General features: G+C 35.3%; 3 protein-coding genes across 3 annotated transcripts; 2 read left to right on the top strand and 1 right to left on the bottom strand.

The window, feature by feature from the left end:
• The first annotated feature begins 3118 nt into the window (after window positions 1-3118).
• On the top strand, window positions 3119-9469 carry LOC149571639 (uncharacterized). The gene is made up of 6 exons (XM_089813095.1): window positions 3119-3875; window positions 7024-7226; window positions 7405-7672; window positions 7780-7865; window positions 7980-8071; window positions 8176-9469. The coding sequence occupies exons 1-6, from the start codon at window positions 3570-3572 to the stop codon at window positions 8442-8444; spliced, it is 1224 nt and encodes a 407-aa protein (XP_089669221.1). The 5' UTR covers window positions 3119-3569; the 3' UTR covers window positions 8445-9469.
• A 6208-nt stretch (window positions 9470-15677) lies between these two features.
• Window positions 15678-16901, bottom strand: LOC149571638 (uncharacterized). Its single transcript, XM_089815713.1, has one exon. It carries the CDS (start codon window positions 16899-16901, stop codon window positions 15678-15680), a length of 1224 nt encoding a protein of 407 aa, XP_089671839.1.
• Window positions 16902-17104: 203 nt separating this feature from the next.
• LOC149571637 (uncharacterized) lies at window positions 17105-18541 on the top strand. Its single transcript, XM_089815712.1, has one exon. It carries the CDS (start codon window positions 17105-17107, stop codon window positions 18539-18541), a length of 1437 nt encoding a protein of 478 aa, XP_089671838.1.
• The last annotated feature ends 642 nt before the right edge of the window (window positions 18542-19183 follow it).

The raw sequence follows: 19183 nt of genomic DNA, 5'->3' as shown, positions 1-19183 counted from the left end.
TCTTATCTCCACTTTTAACTATTGTTTTTCTTTTTCTATCTATTAGTTTTGATCTACTCATTTAACTTTTGATTTTTAAAATTGATTTAGATTTTAGTTTTTAAATTTTTTTAATATTAATTTAATTTTTCTTTAAATATTATTTTTTTAGTTTCTATAATTTATTTAGTCAATAGAATATTTGTTAGACATATTATATTTTTGTATTTCTATTATTAATTTTTCATAATAGATTTTTTGATGGTTTTTTAAAATGATATTTGATAAATTTAATTTAAATAAATAATATTTACTAATCTATTTAAAAGAGTTTAGTAAATATTATGTTATTTAAATTAAAAATTATTAATAATCTAATTTGTTCACATAAGATTATATTTTAAATATCTACTTTTAACTATTATTTTTCTTTTCTTATTTATTTTAAAAATAGTTACTTTTGATATTCACATTAGATTGTTTATATTATGTTGTGATCTCTATTTATTAAACTTTTAATTTTTTAAATTGATTTAGACTTTAGTTTTAAAATTACTTTAAATTGTTATTTTTATATTAGTTTAGTTTTTAGTTTGAATATTATTTTTTCAGTTTCTATAATTTTTTTAAGTCAATAGAATATTTGTTAGAGATGTCACTATTTTTCATATTATTTTTTTGTATTTCTTCGTAATAAATTTTTTGATGGTTTTTTTTTTTTTTTTTTTTTTTTCATACTTGATAAATTGAATTTAATTGTAAAATTTTAAAATTATTGAACACGTTTCTTAAGCAATATTCAAATTTTCTAAGTATTGTAAATTTTATATCTATGTTGTAATCTTCAACTTTTTTATTTTTGTATTTTCATTTTAAAAAAACTTATGTTTACATTATTTAATTGTTCATTCTACATTTTTCTCTTAAATCTCATCTTTTATCGGCGCACTCGTTGCATGTACAAAAACATGCGACTGCTAGTTATTATTATATGTCTTGTTTTTATATCAAAATTTTTAATGATGCATTATGGAAACACAAATTAAAACAATTAGACTTGTTATGCATAATTATTTTCTAAACTTTTAATATTGTAAATTACCTCTCTTTAATAACAAATTATAATACAATATTGACTCGTTGTTGCATGTACAGAAGCATGTGACTCCTAGTTATTATTATTATTACTCCGTTGATCCACAATGAAATAATAATAGATATTATAAATAACCAAATATTCCACAAACATTATTAGAGACAATTGTAAATGAATTTCCATGATCCATTACACCGTAAAAATACATGCCTTTTTCTTTCGGACAGCTAGCTATCTTAATTAGTCATGTGTCAAAAGTCCTTTCTTTTACAATTAATCCTCAGAATTGAGGAAAAACCGACTCAAGTAAATATTCTTGCCACAAAAACAATGCTAGGAATAGGACTCCGCTTTATACTAATAGTATGTGTCAGTTTTTGTGTGTATTTAAGTCGCACAAACGCACGCAAGGCCTTCGAATAATGATAATTGATAAACAAACAACCGTTTTAGAAAACTAAGATTCTTTACACAAAATGACAAAAACTGCAAAATAAATCCCGTTCATACTACATTCATAGAAATCATTATCTAATTTAACGGTCTCAATGGCCGTCAAACAATATTGTGTTGATTGTTTTTCTCCAAATGAACCCATTCTAATGAAAATAGCCATTTATACAATTATTCAATGATTCAATATAGTTTTTCTGGTCTAGAATTTTGTCCATAAAAAAAAAAAATTATTGAATATAGACAAAATTTAGAATTTTATAATTTAATTTAATATTCTTAATTATAGTTTAGATAACATTATTGATATTTTAATATAGTGACAAGCTAGGGGAGATGATTTTTCAAAAGTTTTTTATTCAAGAGTCAATTTTGCTATTTAATAGCATATGTTTTAGGGTGAACTTTTAAAGAATTGTGGGTATATATTTTATCAAGTTTATAAAGGCATGATCTTAATTTTATTTCTTATAATGTTGAGGTCTTTAACTTAACAAGACTTGATTTTTGATTACGTCTTTCTAAAGTCTTGGACTAAACCTCTTTGGTTAAGAGTGAAAGACTGAAGGAGTCCTCATCACTTATGATGTTAAAACCTTGTACTCAATAAGACATGATTCTTGTTAGGCTCCTTAAGAACATTTCAATGTCCTCAATGCACATAGTGAAAATTTTCCTATATAGATAACTAGTCTGCAACAATATGTCATTTTTGTTCTTTTAGCTCTCTTCTCATCTTGATGATGGATCACAAAATGTTATTCTAAATGTTGATGCAAGAAACTTTCGCACAATGGAATCAAAAAACCACATTATCAATTTGCCTATAGTCAAAGGACCTTTAGTTTGTTGATGAATTGGATGACTTCAAATGAATCCACTACGGATCAAATCTTATTGTGGGAGGCTCCAGCGTCACAAGGGATGCGTTGAGATAATGTTTTAGATAAAATTGAAAAAATAGATACCCCTTAGTTATTTGATCTTTGATCAAAATGATTTAAACTTATAGTCTCACTATTACTCCAAGAACAATTTAAGCTCCACTGAAAATATTACATGTATCTTTACAAGTTTCTGAATTCAATTGTTTTGCTGTTTTTTCATCAGCTTACATTTATATATTGATGGAAAATCTAAGACACAAGAAGTGCAAACAGCTGTCAAGTTAAAAGAGTTTGGCAGATTGTGTCTACCCAAACAAACATGGAAACGGAATATTATTGTTCTTCCTATAATCTCATACGATAATGGGAGGGTGGGGCCCACAATCCCAGCACAAAGGGAATGACTTCCATCTTCGTGGGATGGAGTGCCTTGGAAAGTAGTGGATAGCCTTTAGTTAATGCCACGGAGAAAGACGCGGCGATTGTAGATTAACCGCAGTTAACAGGTGGAGTGAAGGTTATTTAAAAACTGCCCAAGCCAAGAAGATTTTCAAATCTCGGTCGGAAAATCCAGCCGTTAGAACCTGTCCTACTCTTTAGTTATTATCAGAGGCCAATATTTTAATATTATTTAATTAAGGTTAAATACTATTATTATACTTCCTTTTGTTATATTATTCGCTTATGCACTCGAGATGAAACTGCGTGTTGTTTATCTTATTTCTAGACTCTTCGTCATTTGATTTTTCGCACTCCGTACTTGGTCATTGCTGAACCAAAATCTTCTCGACAACATCGCTAAAACTTGATCGCTTTTCCAATCACCACAGCCTGTAGATCGCAGTGTTCCACAGCTGCAGAGCAGTCAATTAAGGTTGTTCCCCAAGGGCAAGGGTTCGATTCCCGTCAATGTTAACTGGCCTGAACAATTGTTCCAGGAACAGTAATCTAAGGTGCTTGGCAAATCGCAGTAGAAAGTATCTTGTAATTTTGAAAAGCTAAGTCTTTCAATCCATCAATTCATCTTGTTTTACGGAAAGTTTGTGAAGCGTGTAAATTTAAGCTGGCAAAGGAAAACCCTGGGCTCTGTGACGCTTTGCTCACACTCACACCGGGTATTTGTTAGGGTTTTAGCATTCTCGGACAATTTGCAAATGTTTGGGGCTGGTTTGCAATTGGGGCAGGGCAATATGGGTGACCGTTCCAGCGATCCGCGCAGTAGCAAGGTTTATTCACGCGCCCAGCGTTCACGGTATTCTGTTCATCATAATGGTGGGGTTACTGCTGCCAAGGTTAATAATTCAGTTGTAGAGAACTGGGAGCCTGAAAATCGAACTCGTTCTGAAGAAAAATGCCTAAGTGTAACCTCATCCGCCTCTTTCAGAAGATCTAATTATGGGAACTTAGATCGCTTCCTAGAGTCTGCAACTCCAACTGTCCCTGCACAATATTTGCCGAAGGTATTTATTTTTTCAAAATTTCTTCTCTTTCCAATGTCTGCAATGCCGTGGACGAGAATTATGTTGAATTTTGTTCCTTCTCGTAATGTGATCTGTTTCATCATCTTCACAATTGTAGAATCACTTTCGAAAACTAATTTTATTTGGAGTCTGAGTTTTTTTTTTCTAGACTGTTGTTCTTTAAAACCCTCTTTTGTACATATTGTAGACCATAGATTTTTAGGTTAAGCGAGACTCTTAACTCTACTGTATCAGCGTTTTGGAATTTTATTATGTTTGCTTTCTCCTTTATTGTTTTAAGGGGCAATTAAATTTGTTAATTACATTTTTTTATGGTGAAGAACCCCTTGTTTTTCCTTTTCTGCCTTGACAGTTTTCTATGGTTTCTGTGCCACGTTTCTTCGTATTTTTGCAAAGCCTAATGGTTTTTTTTCTTGGGGCTGTTATTATACTCTTGTTGTATAAGCTGTAAATAACATTTAAATTTGCTAATTGAATTTTTGCCAAATAGTCCATTTTTTCTCCTGCACTTTGTCTTGTGAATTTTGTAACATTGTAATATCGTATTGAATTTTCAGAGGCCTACGGTCATTTTATTTTTCAGAATATTTTCACAGGCTTGCAATTGTGTTACACAAATTATTAGCTTGTTCATTCTTGCTGCTTTGTTTTTGTTTTTCTTCGTTTGTTTATATTTATATAGAAGATCACACGAAAAATAAGCTCATAACCAAGGGCAGAGTAAGTCATTTGTATCAATTGGCTAACAAATAAATACACAGTAATATTCCAAGTGTGCATACAAAACATTCTATGTCAAATTACATAAAAAGTTACTTTAGGTATCTAGACATTATCAAATATCTTAGCATTTCCTGTTTCCAAAAGCTTTGATTTGTTTTGAATATTCTGAGGCATCTGGGATTTTGTATAATTTCGAAATTTTTCTCTTCAAGATCTAGTAAGAAAGGACAACCTTTTGTTTGAAATAAATTTCCAGGATTTTTTAGTCCATTCAATGAATTATATTTTGTTTATAATACTATTGTGTGACTATTCACAGTTGTAAGATCAATCTATTCATGATCATGAGCATTACATGGATAAGGTTAGGTGAGGCACCTTTTTGAATTTTGACTCAGGTCTAGCATTTTTAGCAGTATCTTAATTGCAGTCACCAATCATTACGCCCTTCTTATATCTCATTTCTCTCTCTCTCTCTTTCTATTTCGTTAGAGATTCTTCCCACCTTCTTGATTGAGAAAACCCTCTTTGCTGGTTTCCAGAGGTAAGATTATTGGAGTTTTTCTTTTTGGAGGAATATTCAGTTTCCCCCCTGCAAGTAACTGCAATCCTTAAGTCACGTGGACAACTTTCCTTGGTGACTGGTGCTTATCCTCCATGAGAAGACTTCTCATCTCATAGCTGAGCCTAATTTCAGTTATTTTGATGACTAAATGTTAGGCAAATTGGCATATATCCTCCATTAGAAATCTTATACATGGCTGAGACCAAATTTGAGCTATGCTGATGATTAAGTCTAAACATTTGGACTGAGCATTACCAGCTCAAAATCAAATTATTAGTTGTGATTCATGCGGATTGCCTTGGGTTCTATTTTCAAGTTATTGGTAGCAGGTGCAATGTTACTCCTTCCTTTTTCTTCAAATACAGAAAGGTGTGTTCTGCCATTCACCATTGCTTGCAGAAACATAAAAATTTACTCAATTGTTTTTGCACATTTATATTTAAATTTTTGAATTTTCCTTGGTTACCTTGCTAATTGTGTATTTAAGGATGGTGAACTTGTGACTTTTTTTGGTGGCAAAAGTGCCAAGCCACTGATATATTAATATATAAAATATATAAACTAGTTTGAGAGCTCATGAAGGAAAGCACCAGCCAAGAAAGCCTCCAATCCCAACTAGAAATAGAATTACAATTACTTGTGAAGACGGAAGCTGTTACTAACAACTTATAGACATATTTACAAAAGGCCTTATAGGTATGGCCACACAAAAATGATCCTTACACAATTCCATCATTCAACTCGGGAGTTCCTAATCAAATGAAAAACTGTAAACATGACTCCAAGTGAATATGGCCAAAATAGAGATTTTGGGTTCAAAAAGAAATTCCACTAAATTCCTCAGTCCACCAAAGTCGACACATGGCCTGAAGAGAAGACTTTTCCTGCATTTGCAGTAACAGACCACTATGCGGGATCAAAGAAGCAGCAGCCGAAGGATGAGCATAGGGAAGATGAAATAAGATACAACTGTAATCCCATGCTTCATTAACAAAAATGACCAAAATCTGCTGCAAACAAGCAGCCATTCAATATAGCTTGGAACCGAGGTGTTGAATTCTAGCTATTTAAGCTCCAATAACCTGTGGAATTATTTTAAGGATAATAGTGTTTGTTGCTCTATGTATCTTTGATAATCAAATGGAAGTGACCTGATTGCTGGGTAGCTTCAGTCTTAATTTATTAGGAGCACAAAATGGTAGGATTCATTTTTCATGAAATTTTCCAACATGCAGTCAACTCTTTCCTTACCTTAGATTTCTAGTTTATAGAAAACTAGCAAGGCCTGGTTGGGCGTTTGTGAAGCTCTTATCTTTTAATAACTTGTTATCTTATATTTGTTAATTTCCAAAGAGAAAATTCATTGTAAGTTTGAGGGTTCCCAAGGATAAACTTGAGGCGTTAATACATTTATACTCAAATAACCTATTGCTTCCTTTTGTGGCAGGTAATTTTGGTCCATAATCTTTGTCTCAGCTTTAAGCTTTCGTTCTCCCCTCTTCTTCTAAAGATTATCGTTGTTTTTTCTTATTTTATTTGCCTTCAACCTTAATTTGCCATAATCCTTCATTGTATAAATACAGTCTTTTGTGTTGTTTTCCCTTTTTCTATTATATTAATGCTTTTGGGTAAGATTGTGTGCACTTGTTAATAACTTGCACACAATCTTACCCAGAAGCATTTAATATAATATCATGGATTGTGGAAATCTATTATTGTTAATTCCCTTTTTCTGTTATTATAAAAAGCTGTTAATGTTTTTCCCTCCTTGCCCTTTCAACTTCTGCCCTTTCAACTTCTTAATTGCAGACTGATCAAGGTATGATCTGTGGTCAACAGACATGTATGAAAGGATTGCAGAATTCTGAAGCAGAATATTATACTCTGGATGATCTATGGGATTCTTTTAAGGAACCTAGTGCTTATGGTGCTGGAGTACCATTGGTGTTGAATGGGAGTGACTCTGTTGTTCAATATTATGTACCTTTCCTTTCTGCTATTCAACTATATGCAGTTTCTTCCAGATCTACAATTGGGAAGAGGTACTCTCTAGGCTTGTCTTCTCTATATTTGCATTAGGTTTAGTCAATTATATGGCTTGTGAATTCAATCTGTCTTAGTTTTCTGGATATATTCAAATGGACAATCTGTTTATACTTGTCCTTTGAACAGTAAGTTTCAATGGCTATTTAATACTGACCAAGATGAAGCTATCTGTAGGTATTGTGGTGCTGAGAGTGAAGCAAGTGATTGTGAGTATTTTAGAGATACAAGTAGTGAGACAAGTAGTGATAGTGAAGCTGAAAGGGGCCACAGATGCAGTCATCAATTGTTTGGGTTTGATAGGCTGACTCTAGGAAATCAGACTAAAGGTTGTCAGGAATGTTCTTTCAGTGATGATAGTGAAGGTAGTAACTCTCCTGGCTACCTTGTTTTTGAATACTTTGAACGAGCTTCTCCATTCAGTCGGGAACCTTTATCTGACAAGGCAAGTTTGTTTTCAAAGTTCAAATGCAGTTTTAATGAGATTTTTTTGTGGCCATTTTTACTTGGTTTGCAATCACATTTCATTCCTATTTTGATTGTGATTCATAGGTTGCGGATCTTGCACGCAATTGCACTGAATTAAAAACTCTAAGAAGCATTGATTTGCTGCCAGCAAGTTGGATGTCTGTAGCATGGTATGTGCGTGATCTAATTTTCTGCATTGTTTGAAGTAAAACAGAACATATTGCTGGAAATGAACGAATCCCAAAGTTCTAAATTTCTACGAAAAAAATCAATCTGTGGCACAGGTACCCAATTTATAGGATACCAACTGGACCAACGTTACGAGATCTCGATGCATGTTTTTTGACATTTCATCCACTTGCGACACGCTTTAAAGGTCTGCGGCTTCTTGTTTTGTGCCAATTTCTTGATATTTCCTATTGTTTTGAGTCTATGTTTTTTAACCTATGTAAATATTACTATCCTTCATTTTTTCAACAGATAGTTGCAACAGTCAATTTGGGATTGAAGCTCAGACATGCTTTGGTACTGTTGTGACAAGTTCTGTGATGTCTCCCAAGATCTCATTACCAGTTTTTGGTCTTGCTTCATATAAGTTTAGAGGGATGACTTGGACTTCAAATGGAAGTGGTGAGCGGCAGCAAGTACATTCTTTGCTTCAGTCGGCAGACAAGTGGTTGAGGCTTCTTCAAGTTGAACATCCTGATTTTAAGTTTTTTATATCACGCAGTGCATCCAATCGGCGATGAAGGCTCAATATCAGAGCTTACAAATTTTGGGAAATGAGTTGGATTGTGTCTTATGGATCTATATATAATTCTGCCATTTTCAAGATTGCACATGCAATCTTACATGAGACAAGTACTTATGTTTATTATTCCTTGCTTGCTCTGAAGAAAAAAAGTTACTACTCTTAAACTGCTCTTTTCTAGGCTGCAGATGCAAAAAAAAAAGATTTTAAAAAAACATTGTAAAAAGAAAAAAAGTGAATAATGTGAGATGTTGCCATCATTTAGTTTTTATCTACAGCAGTGTCTGAAAAAAGAAAGAAAAGAACAGAATCAGAGTTAAAAAGGAAAGTCAAGGGAAAGGACTTTGGGCAAGAGATGATTGCAGTGCTTTTCCATGCTATTTCTGGGCACCAAAAAGCCATAAATATTTTTGCGAGTCGGTTTGCTGTGTGGCAGCTCACTGCTCAGATGCAATCGAGAGACACCGCTTGGATTGTGTGGCTCTTCTGGCAGTGTAAAGAACCCTAATCTTGCTTGTGTTGCCTCTAAGGCACTATTCAAAGATACATAAAATGTTTCTTGCAGGTCAAGATTTATCATCTAGAGACTCACTGCATTGGTATTGAAGGTAGGTTACATCCTAATCTGGAATGGCAGTGGGAGGTAAATATTGACTATACGAGTACCACTTCTGAACACCATGACAGTTCTGAAAGATGAAATGATATGCTAAACTTTGTGGATATATGGTTTTCATAAGTGTAGGCTGCAAATCATATGGAAAGTAGATAGTTCTCCATTCAAAAGTAATTTCTGAACCATATGTACATTTTTCCTTCAAGAAGATTTTGGGGTTTATCATGTGGATAAAAAAAGTATGGTATAGCTTGTCCTATCGATATACTTGAATAGTTGAAACACTTAAACGTTGTGTTTTTGACTTGTGTTATAGAGATGTCATGTATCTCTTGGAGCTGATATATTTGTCTTATGAGTTATGACAATGTATTAAAAGAAAGCTAATTGATTTTTGACTGAAGAAATTCTGGTCTAGCATTTTATAACTGCTAGATTGCATGTATCATGTTAGATATTTTTTTCTCTTGGATTTAATTGGGATATCAGTTTGTTTAATCCAATAAAAGAAGCCTGTAACTCATGTTTTCTTTTAGTCCTCTGTGAATTGTGTTCTAGACATCCTGATTGATATATTTGTCAATATCTGTCTAGCTGGTATCAAAATTTGGAAACGATAATTCACTAGAAGGACAGTATTGGTTTGGCTAAAGCATAAATCTCTATATTTGTGTTGCATGTATATGTTAGATATTTTTTCTCTTGGATTTAATTGGGATATCGGATTGTTTAATCCAATAAAAGAAAGCCTGTAGCTCATGGTTTCTTTTAGTCCTCTGTGAATTGTGTTCTAGACATCCTGATTGATATTTGTTAATATCTGTCTAGCTGGTATCAAAATTTGGAAACAATAGGATACTAGAAGCACAGTATTGGTTTGGCTAAAACATAAATCTCTATATTTGTAGGTTGTATTTAATTTTTTCTTGAAAGATCATATGGAATTTATCCCAACCAGATCATGATGGTAAATGATATCAAATGGTGCCTGTTTTATTGGTTCTTAATAAGTTGCTTTTGTGGTTATGGTGTCCTAATAAGTTTTACTTTAGGTGTATAGAATTTGGGATGCCAAATTTTGTGGATACGGAAGTGAACAAATCTTGAGTCATCATGCCAAACCTAGGAAATATTCTTTTAAATTGTTACAAAACTTTGTTCAAAAAAATGTCTGCTTACAAATATATCAATCCATGCTCTTCAACTTCATTGGTGATATCATAAATCAATGTATATAGAAGGCCTTACCAAACTTGTTAAGGATTTAATGCAGAAGCATAGAGATAAACGAGTCCATACTCAGCAATTTTCCCTCTTGTTTCACACTGAACTGTATTCCCCAATTTTTTTGAGCAAGACTTTGACAAGGGGAGCTAATCACTCCATGTTACTTTTGTCACGTTGGACAATGGTGCTCTGCCTCTAGACTAGATCATGCATGCACCCAAAGTTGAAGTCTCATTGTGCAAGTGTTTGCATTCTCATCCTAAAACTTAAATATTCTGATTAATAAATAATGGTAAGGCTGCACAATTGAGCAATAGAAGCATAGAAGAGAGTACACATCCACAAGGTAGCAACAATTTCATATACTAGGGTATATTTTTTAACAGCCACTGCTGTAGGAACATACACTTGCATGCACCTAGTGCCTGCAATATAAATTCCAAGCATTTATAGTATTATTGCCGTATCATCTTGGAAACCTGACCCGAGTTAGGTACTTATATGTGTAATGAATACTATTTTGTGATATTGCTATGAGGATTTAACTGTGTGATTTTTGAGTCAAACTCATTGATTCATGTTTCATGAGTAGTGATTCAATATGAATCCATCTTTCATGAGAATAAATGGAACACTTAGCACTCATTGGATCTAGGTGATGCTCATAGGGGTGAAGCACCGAGACTTTCTGGAAGGTCACCCATCCCAGTATTACTTCAGCCTGAGCGCGCTTAACTATGGAGTTTCCTCTATGGTTAACCTAAAAGCTTGCAAACCTATTTGCAAAACCTAGATACTATTTTGCTCAATTTAGGCATACACAAAGGGTATAGGTAGATGTTGCAGTTTTTTGTTGAAAGTTATTGAGGATCTTTCCAATCAAATACTAATGTGATTATGCCGGACATTGGCATGTTATTGAGGATCTTGCCAATCAAATACTAATGTGATTATTGTATATGTGATAATGCAGCCTATGCTAACACACACACACACTTCAACACGGTCCTTATTTGCGGATTCATCGCGGAATGAATATTGAATTGTTCATCCGAAATTTGCCCTGCAAAGCAACCTGTTGCCTTCTATCTAAAAGAATTTTCCTGTTAATATCCTCAGAATCGAGGTGCAAGCAACCAGACCCTCTAAGAACGAAGGATTTGACAATGGAATTAAGCTAAGAATGAGTATACAGATTAATCTAAAAAAAATGAAAGATGCAATGTAATCTAAAAACAAATGAAGCAAACTAGATTAAGCATATGCATGATTAAACTAAAATGAGATCAAACTAAGAATGAGAATGTATGCAAAAAATGTAAGTAAACATGAGCATGAATTTCAACAGTAATTCGATAGCAAATCAATTCATCTTTTCAAAATGAAGAGATGAGGGTCTCTTAAATAGAGTCTCTTGGAATCCATCAACGGTTGAGATCGATTCAGATCAACGGTCAGGATTGAAGATGAGTTTCAGTCATAAAGGGAGATTCCCAAATTAAAAGGAGTTAACAGACTTAATTTGAGTAAAATAAGGAGTTAACTGTTTTAATTTGAGTAGAAAAAGGAGTTAACTGAGTTAACTCATTTTTGATCAACAGTGAACTGGAAATTCCCCTTTTTTGAATTGAAGAGAGATTTTGTTGAGATATTTAATTTAATAAAATGAAATATGCTCTCATAATTACTTTTTCCATTTAATTAAATAATCTTTAATTAATTAGAGACACTTTTGTTTAATTAAATAACTTCATTTAATTAATTGGGAATGACTTCCCATTTAATTAAATAACTTTGTTTAATTATTTAGAAGTACTCCATTTAATTAAATAATTTCTTTTAATTAATTAGAAATACCTTTCCCATTTAATTAAATAATTACATTTAATTAATTAAGATAGGCGTATTTATTAAATTGAATAAATTTAATTCCATAGTACATTAGCCTTAGGATATAATTTAATTTAATTAAAGTATAAATACTTAATAATTAAATAAAATATTAATCAATAGGTTTAATGTGACTAATATGAGTAAATACTATAGGAATTAAATAATAAGCATGATGAATGTAGATTTAGGTTTTCTGCATTTGACAATTAAGTCAAGTAGCGAATAGCAGAATGAGAATTGCCTATTAGAATAGGACTTTGAAATTATCAGAAATAGACCAGAATTGGTATAATGGCAATGAGCCAATTTTGGGGTATTACATTTTGCCCCTCTTTGAATGAATGTGCGAGCAGCATGTTCAATTCAAAGAAAATTAGAAAGCATGATGCAAAGATGAGATTGGTTCCGAAGGTGATGATACAAAGACCAATTGATAAGCTTTTTAAGGACCATCTCTAGAACAGAGCTTAATCCTAAGGGATCTGAGTAGAACACTTAGATACCTAATAGTGATAGTATTTAAAAGACTAGCTCCAGAACGAATCGTAATCTTTAAGGATCCAAACAGAACGTCTAGATATCTGAAATTGATAGCATTTAGAAGATTATCTCCAAAACGGAGCTTACCCTTCAAGGATCCAGATAGAACACCTAGATACCCGAGAGTAATAGCATTTAGAAGATTATCTCCAGAACGGAGCTTAACCTTCAAGGATCTAGATAAAACACCTAGATACCTAAAATTGATAGCATTTAGAAGATTATCTCCAGAACGGAGCTTAACCTTCAAGGATCCAGATAGAACACCTAGATACCTGAGAATAATAGCATTTAGAAGATTATCTCCAGAATGGAGCTTAATCTTCAAGGATCCAGATAGAACACCTAGATACCCGAGATTGATAAAAGATAACAAGGTCCCATCATGAGTCATAGAATCATCCCCAGAACGAGGCTTGATCCTCAGGAGTCGGGGTTTAGATTGTCCCAATACTTGTCCATCGAACTTTGAGAAGAGTTGTTATAAGGTTGATCAATTGATGAAAAGATAGGATAGATAGCAAAGATGCCAAATAGAAAGGAACAAGATGCCCCGAGTAATTAGATGCCCCAAGTGATAGATGGCAAAGATGCCAAATAAAAGGGAACAAGATGCCCCGAGCATTAAGTATTCAATGATGTAATCATTCTGCCCCCTCGGGAGCGAAATCGAAAGATGACACACCAGAAATATGATTGAAGCAGTATATCATGTCAGCAGAATCTAGAAGAGATCAGAACGATCTAAAGATTGGGTTGATTTGAAATGATTGCGAAGTCGCAATGAGTTTGACCAAAAGTTGACCAGAGTCAGCCACAGTTGACTTAAGTTGACTATTTTCAAAATGAATTTTGAAAATATGGAGAATGTAAAGTTGAAAGGATTCCAAGAATCATAAAGTATCAGAAAGATTTGGGCTGCACAAGCGTTCGATCACGTCGGTCTCCAAAATTTTAAAACGCATTTAAGGCTCTTAAGTGTGTCAGATTTCGAATTTGATCCCGAAAATGGATCCAGAACGGTCCAATTAGCTAGGGGTGCAATTTTTGCGCAAATTCGAGCACTTTGAAAAATTTGGTCAACATCTATATAAGGGCTCGAAGGGTCATTTTCAATTCATTTGTGCTTTTGTCTTGTAGTGATTTTGAGTTCTGATAGAGACATGGCAGTGAACCTGAGATATCATCGTTTCGAGCACTCCAGACGACACAGCCGGCCAGCAGAGTACAGACCACCGGTGAGTCATCGATTTACTATCTTCGTACTTTTTTTTGTCATGCATTTCGAGGTCATTTATGCATGTTTTTAGCATGTTTTAGGATGTTCAATTCTTTCTTTGCGTGAGACCGATCTTTTCTCACATGAAGGTATTCTTTCTTCGCGCGAAGAAACAGGATGTGCTATTTCTTCGCGCGGGGCGATATTGGTTTCGCGCGAAGGTGGAGATTCTTCGAGTGAGGCAATTTGTGTTTCGCGTGAGAACCTCTTTTCTCGTGCGAGAAGATCTATCTTCGCGCGAGATGATCTTTTTTCGCGCGAAGGCTAGATGCTTCGCGCGAAGAAAGAACTATTTCGCGCGAAACTGTATGTCTTCGCACAAGATTTCACGAATCTCGCGCGAAATTCTGTGCCAATTTTGTGATTTTCGCATTTAGAAATTGCATTTTATGTCATTTTGATGCTTTGATTCGACTTGATACTGATCTTTCAAATTTTGCTTCTGGATTTGATTGTGTTCGTTTTTTTTAGCATCAACGTTTCGGATCACACTCTGTGATCCATCATCAGGATGAGAGAATGCAAGAATGAAAAAGTGAGCAGATCAGGCCAGTCAGGGGGTTAATAAGGGAAAAAGTTGGAAGGAAGGGAGGTGGATAGAGGAGAAGACAATAAAATAAAAGGAAAAAGCTAAAAAAAGGGGGGGGGGACCCATGGGAGACAAAAGACTAAAAAAGGAGTTAAATTAGACAAAACCCCTAGGAAATAGAAAACAAGAAACTAAAAAGAACCTAAACTAGAGCAAGTGCCTGAGCCTCCCTTGTAAAGAAATAGAGAAATAACAGGTAAAGAACAAAACAATCGAGAGGCAAAAGCACGCAAAAAAGGAAACTCAAAGTGCTAAAAAAGTATACAATAAAAACTATATATATATATATATATATGTATGTATATATATATATATCTATATATATATATATATATATATATATATATATATATATATATCGCCAAATAATCCTGTACAGTGAAAAGAAAAAAGCAAAATGATAATAATATAAATAAACAATAAATACACCTACCGAAGCATCTAAGCTGAAAAATAATAATGAAATATGTATAATATTATAGCTCAAAAACTATATAAATTAATATCAAATATGATGTGTGGACTAGTAATAATGTATATATTAATACTGGCTATTAGACCTATTAAAGGTGCAATAAAAAATAATAAAAATAAAAAAATAATAAAAACTGTGAAAGCTACAAAAAAATATTAATACTAAGGAGGAAATGATAATATATATTAATACAATTACAGCAATGTATTAATATATATAAATAAATAAATACCAAAAAAATAAAAGGAGAAGAAGCAAAGGGGGTACGAAGCAAAAAATTGCACCAAACAAAAAGAACCACAAAAAGAAAAACTACTAAGGGAGAAAAACCAAAAGAAAGAAGCAGGAAAGAAACTAAAACATAGAAATAATACACCTACCAATATAACGAAAAAAGGCACCTACCATTATAATAATAAAAAAAAAGGCAGGAAAAAACGAACGAAGAAAGAAGGGAGGAGGAACCAAGGAAAGAGAGGATAAGACAGGGGAGGTTGTGGTGGAGAACAAGAAGGGGGAGAGACATGACACAAAGGATAGGCAACACAAGAGGCCGAGGAGCGAGCTCGACCTGCGAAGAAGAGAGGAGAGAGGATAGGGAGCGGGGGACACTCAAGGACGGTGACGCATATCCAGCGAACTTAATAATGGTTGCCAAGACTGGCTCAAAGACCAACCATCCTCTCGATTAAGATTCAGCGGGTGGTGGTTAATTTCAATGGCTTCCATTAACTTTCTCTTGAAGTAGTTATCTTCCTTGACAAGGATTTGGGTGCTCTCGAGACAGATATGGTGTTTGGTTGCAGATGAGTGCTCTGCCAGTGCAGATTTATGGACCCTATCATGTTTGATGTCTGCACCATGCTCCCTAATTCTAGTCTGGAATGAGCGACCCGTTTCTCCTATGTAGGCTACACCACAAGAGCAAACAATCTTGTAGACTCCTGATTCAAGAAGAGCATCCCTGGGGTCCTTAAGAGGGGGCACATAGTTACGGACCCTGGATAGGGGCTTGAAGGCCACCCTGAGTCCCTTTTTGGACAAGATTTTGGCAATCTTTTGGGATAAACCATCAACAAAAGGAAGGGCAACGTTCAAGGTGGGAGGAGACAAGAGAGGTTTGGGGTTGGCACTGGTGAGAAAGAAAGATTTGGCTTGGTTGAGCGCCTTAGAAATTTGTTTATGAGAGTAACCGTTAAGTTTGAAGACTTGGCGGAGATGGGCCAACTCCTGGTTTAAGTTGTCATCATCGCAAATTCTAAGGGCTCTAAGAGCAAGGGTCTTGAGGATGCCAACCTTTTGGCTGGGGTGATGGTGAGATGAAGAGTGGAGGTATAGATCAGTGTGGGTGGCCTTGCGATACACACATCGGCTAAGGGTTCCATCTGCCTTCTTGATGAGAAGAACATCGAGGAAAGGTAAAAGGTTGTCAGACTCAAGTTCCATCGTAAAGGAGATGTTAGAGGAAAAGTTGTTGATGTGCTGGTGGAACTCCAAAAGCTTGTCATGACCATGTGGCCAACACACATTTGTGTCATCCACATATCGCTTCCACCATCTGGGTTTAAGGGGGAAAGAGTGGAGGGCCACTTCCTCAAACCGCTCCATATAAAGGTTAGCGATGACCGGGGAGAGGGGAGAGCCCATAGCCACCCCGTCAACTTGCTCATAGAAGACGCCTTGGAAGGAAAAGAAGGTGGACCTCAAACATAAATCCACTAAGGAAGCAATTTCCTCACCCATCTTTTCCTTGATGATGTCAATTGAGTCAGGAATCGGTACCTTGGTGAAGAGAGAAACCACATCAAAACTCACCAAGATGTCATTTTGCTCCATCTTGACATCTTTGGTAAATTGAACGAAGTGGCTAGAATCTTTGACAAAGGTGTCAGAATTTCTCACCAACGGGGAGATAAGCTTGGCAAGATGAGATGCCAACTCATAGGTTGGCGACCCAATGGTGTCAACAATGGGTCGAAGAGGGATACCATCCTTATGAATTTTTGGTACCCCATAGATGCGAGGGGTTACTTCTTTAGATGGCACCATCTAAAGAAGTAACCCCTCGCATCTATGGGGTACCAAAAATTCATAAGGATGGTATCCCTCTTCGACCCATTGTTGACACCATTGGGTCGCCAACCTATGAGTTGGCATCTCATCTTGCCAAGCTTATCTCCCCGTTGGTGGGAAATTCTGACACCTTTGTCAAAGATTCTAGCCACTTCGTTCAATTTACCAAAGATGTCAAGATGGAGCAAAATGACATCTTGGTGAGTTTTGATGTGGTTTCTCTCTTCACCAAGGTATCGATTCCTGACTCAATTGACATCATCAAGGAAAAGATGGGTGAGGAAATTGCTTCCTTAGTGGATTTATGTTTGAGGTCCACCTTCTTTTCCTTCCAAGGCATCTTCTATGAGCAAGTTGACGGGGTGGCTATGGGCTCTCCCCTCTCCCCGGTCATCGCTAACCTTTATATGGAGCGGTTTGAGGAAGTGGCCCTCCACTCTTTCCCCCTTAAACCCAGATGGTGGAAGCGATATGTGGATGACACAAATGTGTGTTGGCCACATGGTCATGACAAGCTTTTGGAGTTCCACCAGCACATCAACAACTTTTCCTCTAACATCTCCTTTACGATGGAACTTGAGTCTGACAACCTTTTACCTTTCCTCGATGTTCTTCTCATCAAGAAGGCAGATGGAACCCTTAGCCGATGTGTGTATCGCAAGGCCACCCACACTGATCTATACCTCCACTCTTCATCTCACCATCACCCCAGCCAAAAGGTTGGCATCCTCAAGACCCTTGCTCTTAGAGCCCTTAGAATTTGCGATGATGACAACTTAAACCAGGAGTTGGCCCATCTCCGCCAAGTCTTCAAACTTAACGGTTACTCTCATAAACAAATTTCTAAGGCGCTCAACCAAGCCAAATCTTTCTTTCTCACCAGTGCCAACCCCAAACCTCTCTTGTCTCCTCCCACCTTGAACGTTGCCCTTCCTTTTGTTGATGGTTTATCCCAAAAGATTGCCAAAATCTTGTCCAAAAAGGGACTCAGGGTGGCCTTCAAGCCCCTATCCAGGGTCTGTAACTATGTGCCCCCTCTTAAGGACCCCAGGGATGCTCTTCTTGAATCAGGAGTCTACAAGATTGTTTGCTCTTGTGGTGTAGCCTACATAGGAGAAACGGGTCGCTCATTCCAGACTAGAATTAGGGAGCATGGTGCAGACATCAAACATGATAGGGTCCATAAATCTGCACTGGCAGAGCACTCATCTGCAACCAAACACCATATCTGTCTCGAGAGCACCCAAATCCTTGTCAAGGAAGATAACTACTTCAAGAGAAAGTTAATGGAAGCCATTGAAATTAACCACCACCCGCTGAATCTTAATCGAGAGGATGGTTGGTCTTTGAGCCAGTCTTGGCAACCATTATTAAGTTCGCTGGATATGCGTCACCGTCCTTGAGTGTCCCCCGCTCCCTATCCTCTCTCCTCTCTTCTTCGCAGGTCGAGCTCACTCCTCGGCCTCTTGTGTTGCCTATCCTTTGTGTCATGTCTCTCCCCCTTCTTGTTCTCCGCCACAACCTCCCCTGTCTTATCCTCTCTTTCCTTGGTTCCTCCTCCCTTCTTTCTTCGTTCGTTTTTTCCTGCCTTTTTTTTTATTATTATAATGGTAGGTGCCTTTTTTCGTTATATTGGTAGGTGTATTATTTCTATGTTTTAGTTGCTTTCCTGCTTCTTTCTTTTGGTTTTTCTCCCTTAGTAGTTTTTCTTTTTGTGGTTCTTTTTGTTTGGTGCAATTTTTTGCTTCGTACCCCCTTTGCTTCTTCTCCTTTTATTTTTTTGGTATTTATTTATTTATATATATTAATACATTGCTATAATTGTATTAATATATATTATCATTTCCTCCTTAGTATTAATATTTTTTGTAGCTTTCACAGTTTTTATTATTTTATTATTTTTATTATTTTTTATTGCACCTTTAATAGGTCTAATAGCCAGTATTAATATATACATTATTACTAGTCCACACATCATATTTGATATTAATTTATATAGTTTTTGAGCTATAATATTATACATATTTCATTATTATTTTTCAGCT

This window comes from Cupressus sempervirens, chromosome 2 (genome assembly GCF_028749045.1).
Source record: "Cupressus sempervirens isolate cs-2001-9-10 chromosome 2, ASM2874904v1, whole genome shotgun sequence".
Lineage (NCBI taxonomy): Eukaryota > Viridiplantae > Streptophyta > Pinopsida > Cupressales > Cupressaceae > Cupressus > Cupressus sempervirens.
The sequence above is the reverse complement of the archived record's forward strand: the minus strand, read 5'-3'. Positions and strand labels throughout refer to the sequence as shown.

What these genes read in the sequence shown, in the direction of transcription:
- LOC149571639 (XM_089813095.1), top strand. Translation starts at nt 3,570, where the DNA reads ATGTTTGGGGCTGGTTTGCAATTGGGGCAGGGCAATATGGGTGACCGT. An exon ending in AGATCTACAATTGGGAAGAG is followed by an intron (nt 7,227 to 7,404) that starts GTACTCTCTAGG and finishes AGCTATCTGTAG; the next exon opens with GTATTGTGGTGCTGAGAGTG. An exon ending in GGGAACCTTTATCTGACAAG is followed by an intron (nt 7,673 to 7,779) that starts GCAAGTTTGTTT and finishes TGTGATTCATAG; the next exon opens with GTTGCGGATCTTGCACGCAA.
- LOC149571638 (XM_089815713.1), bottom strand. Translation starts at nt 16,901, where the DNA reads ATGGAGCAAAATGACATCTTGGTGAGTTTTGATGTGGTTTCTCTCTTC.
- LOC149571637 (XM_089815712.1), top strand. Translation starts at nt 17,105, where the DNA reads ATGGCACCATCTAAAGAAGTAACCCCTCGCATCTATGGGGTACCAAAA.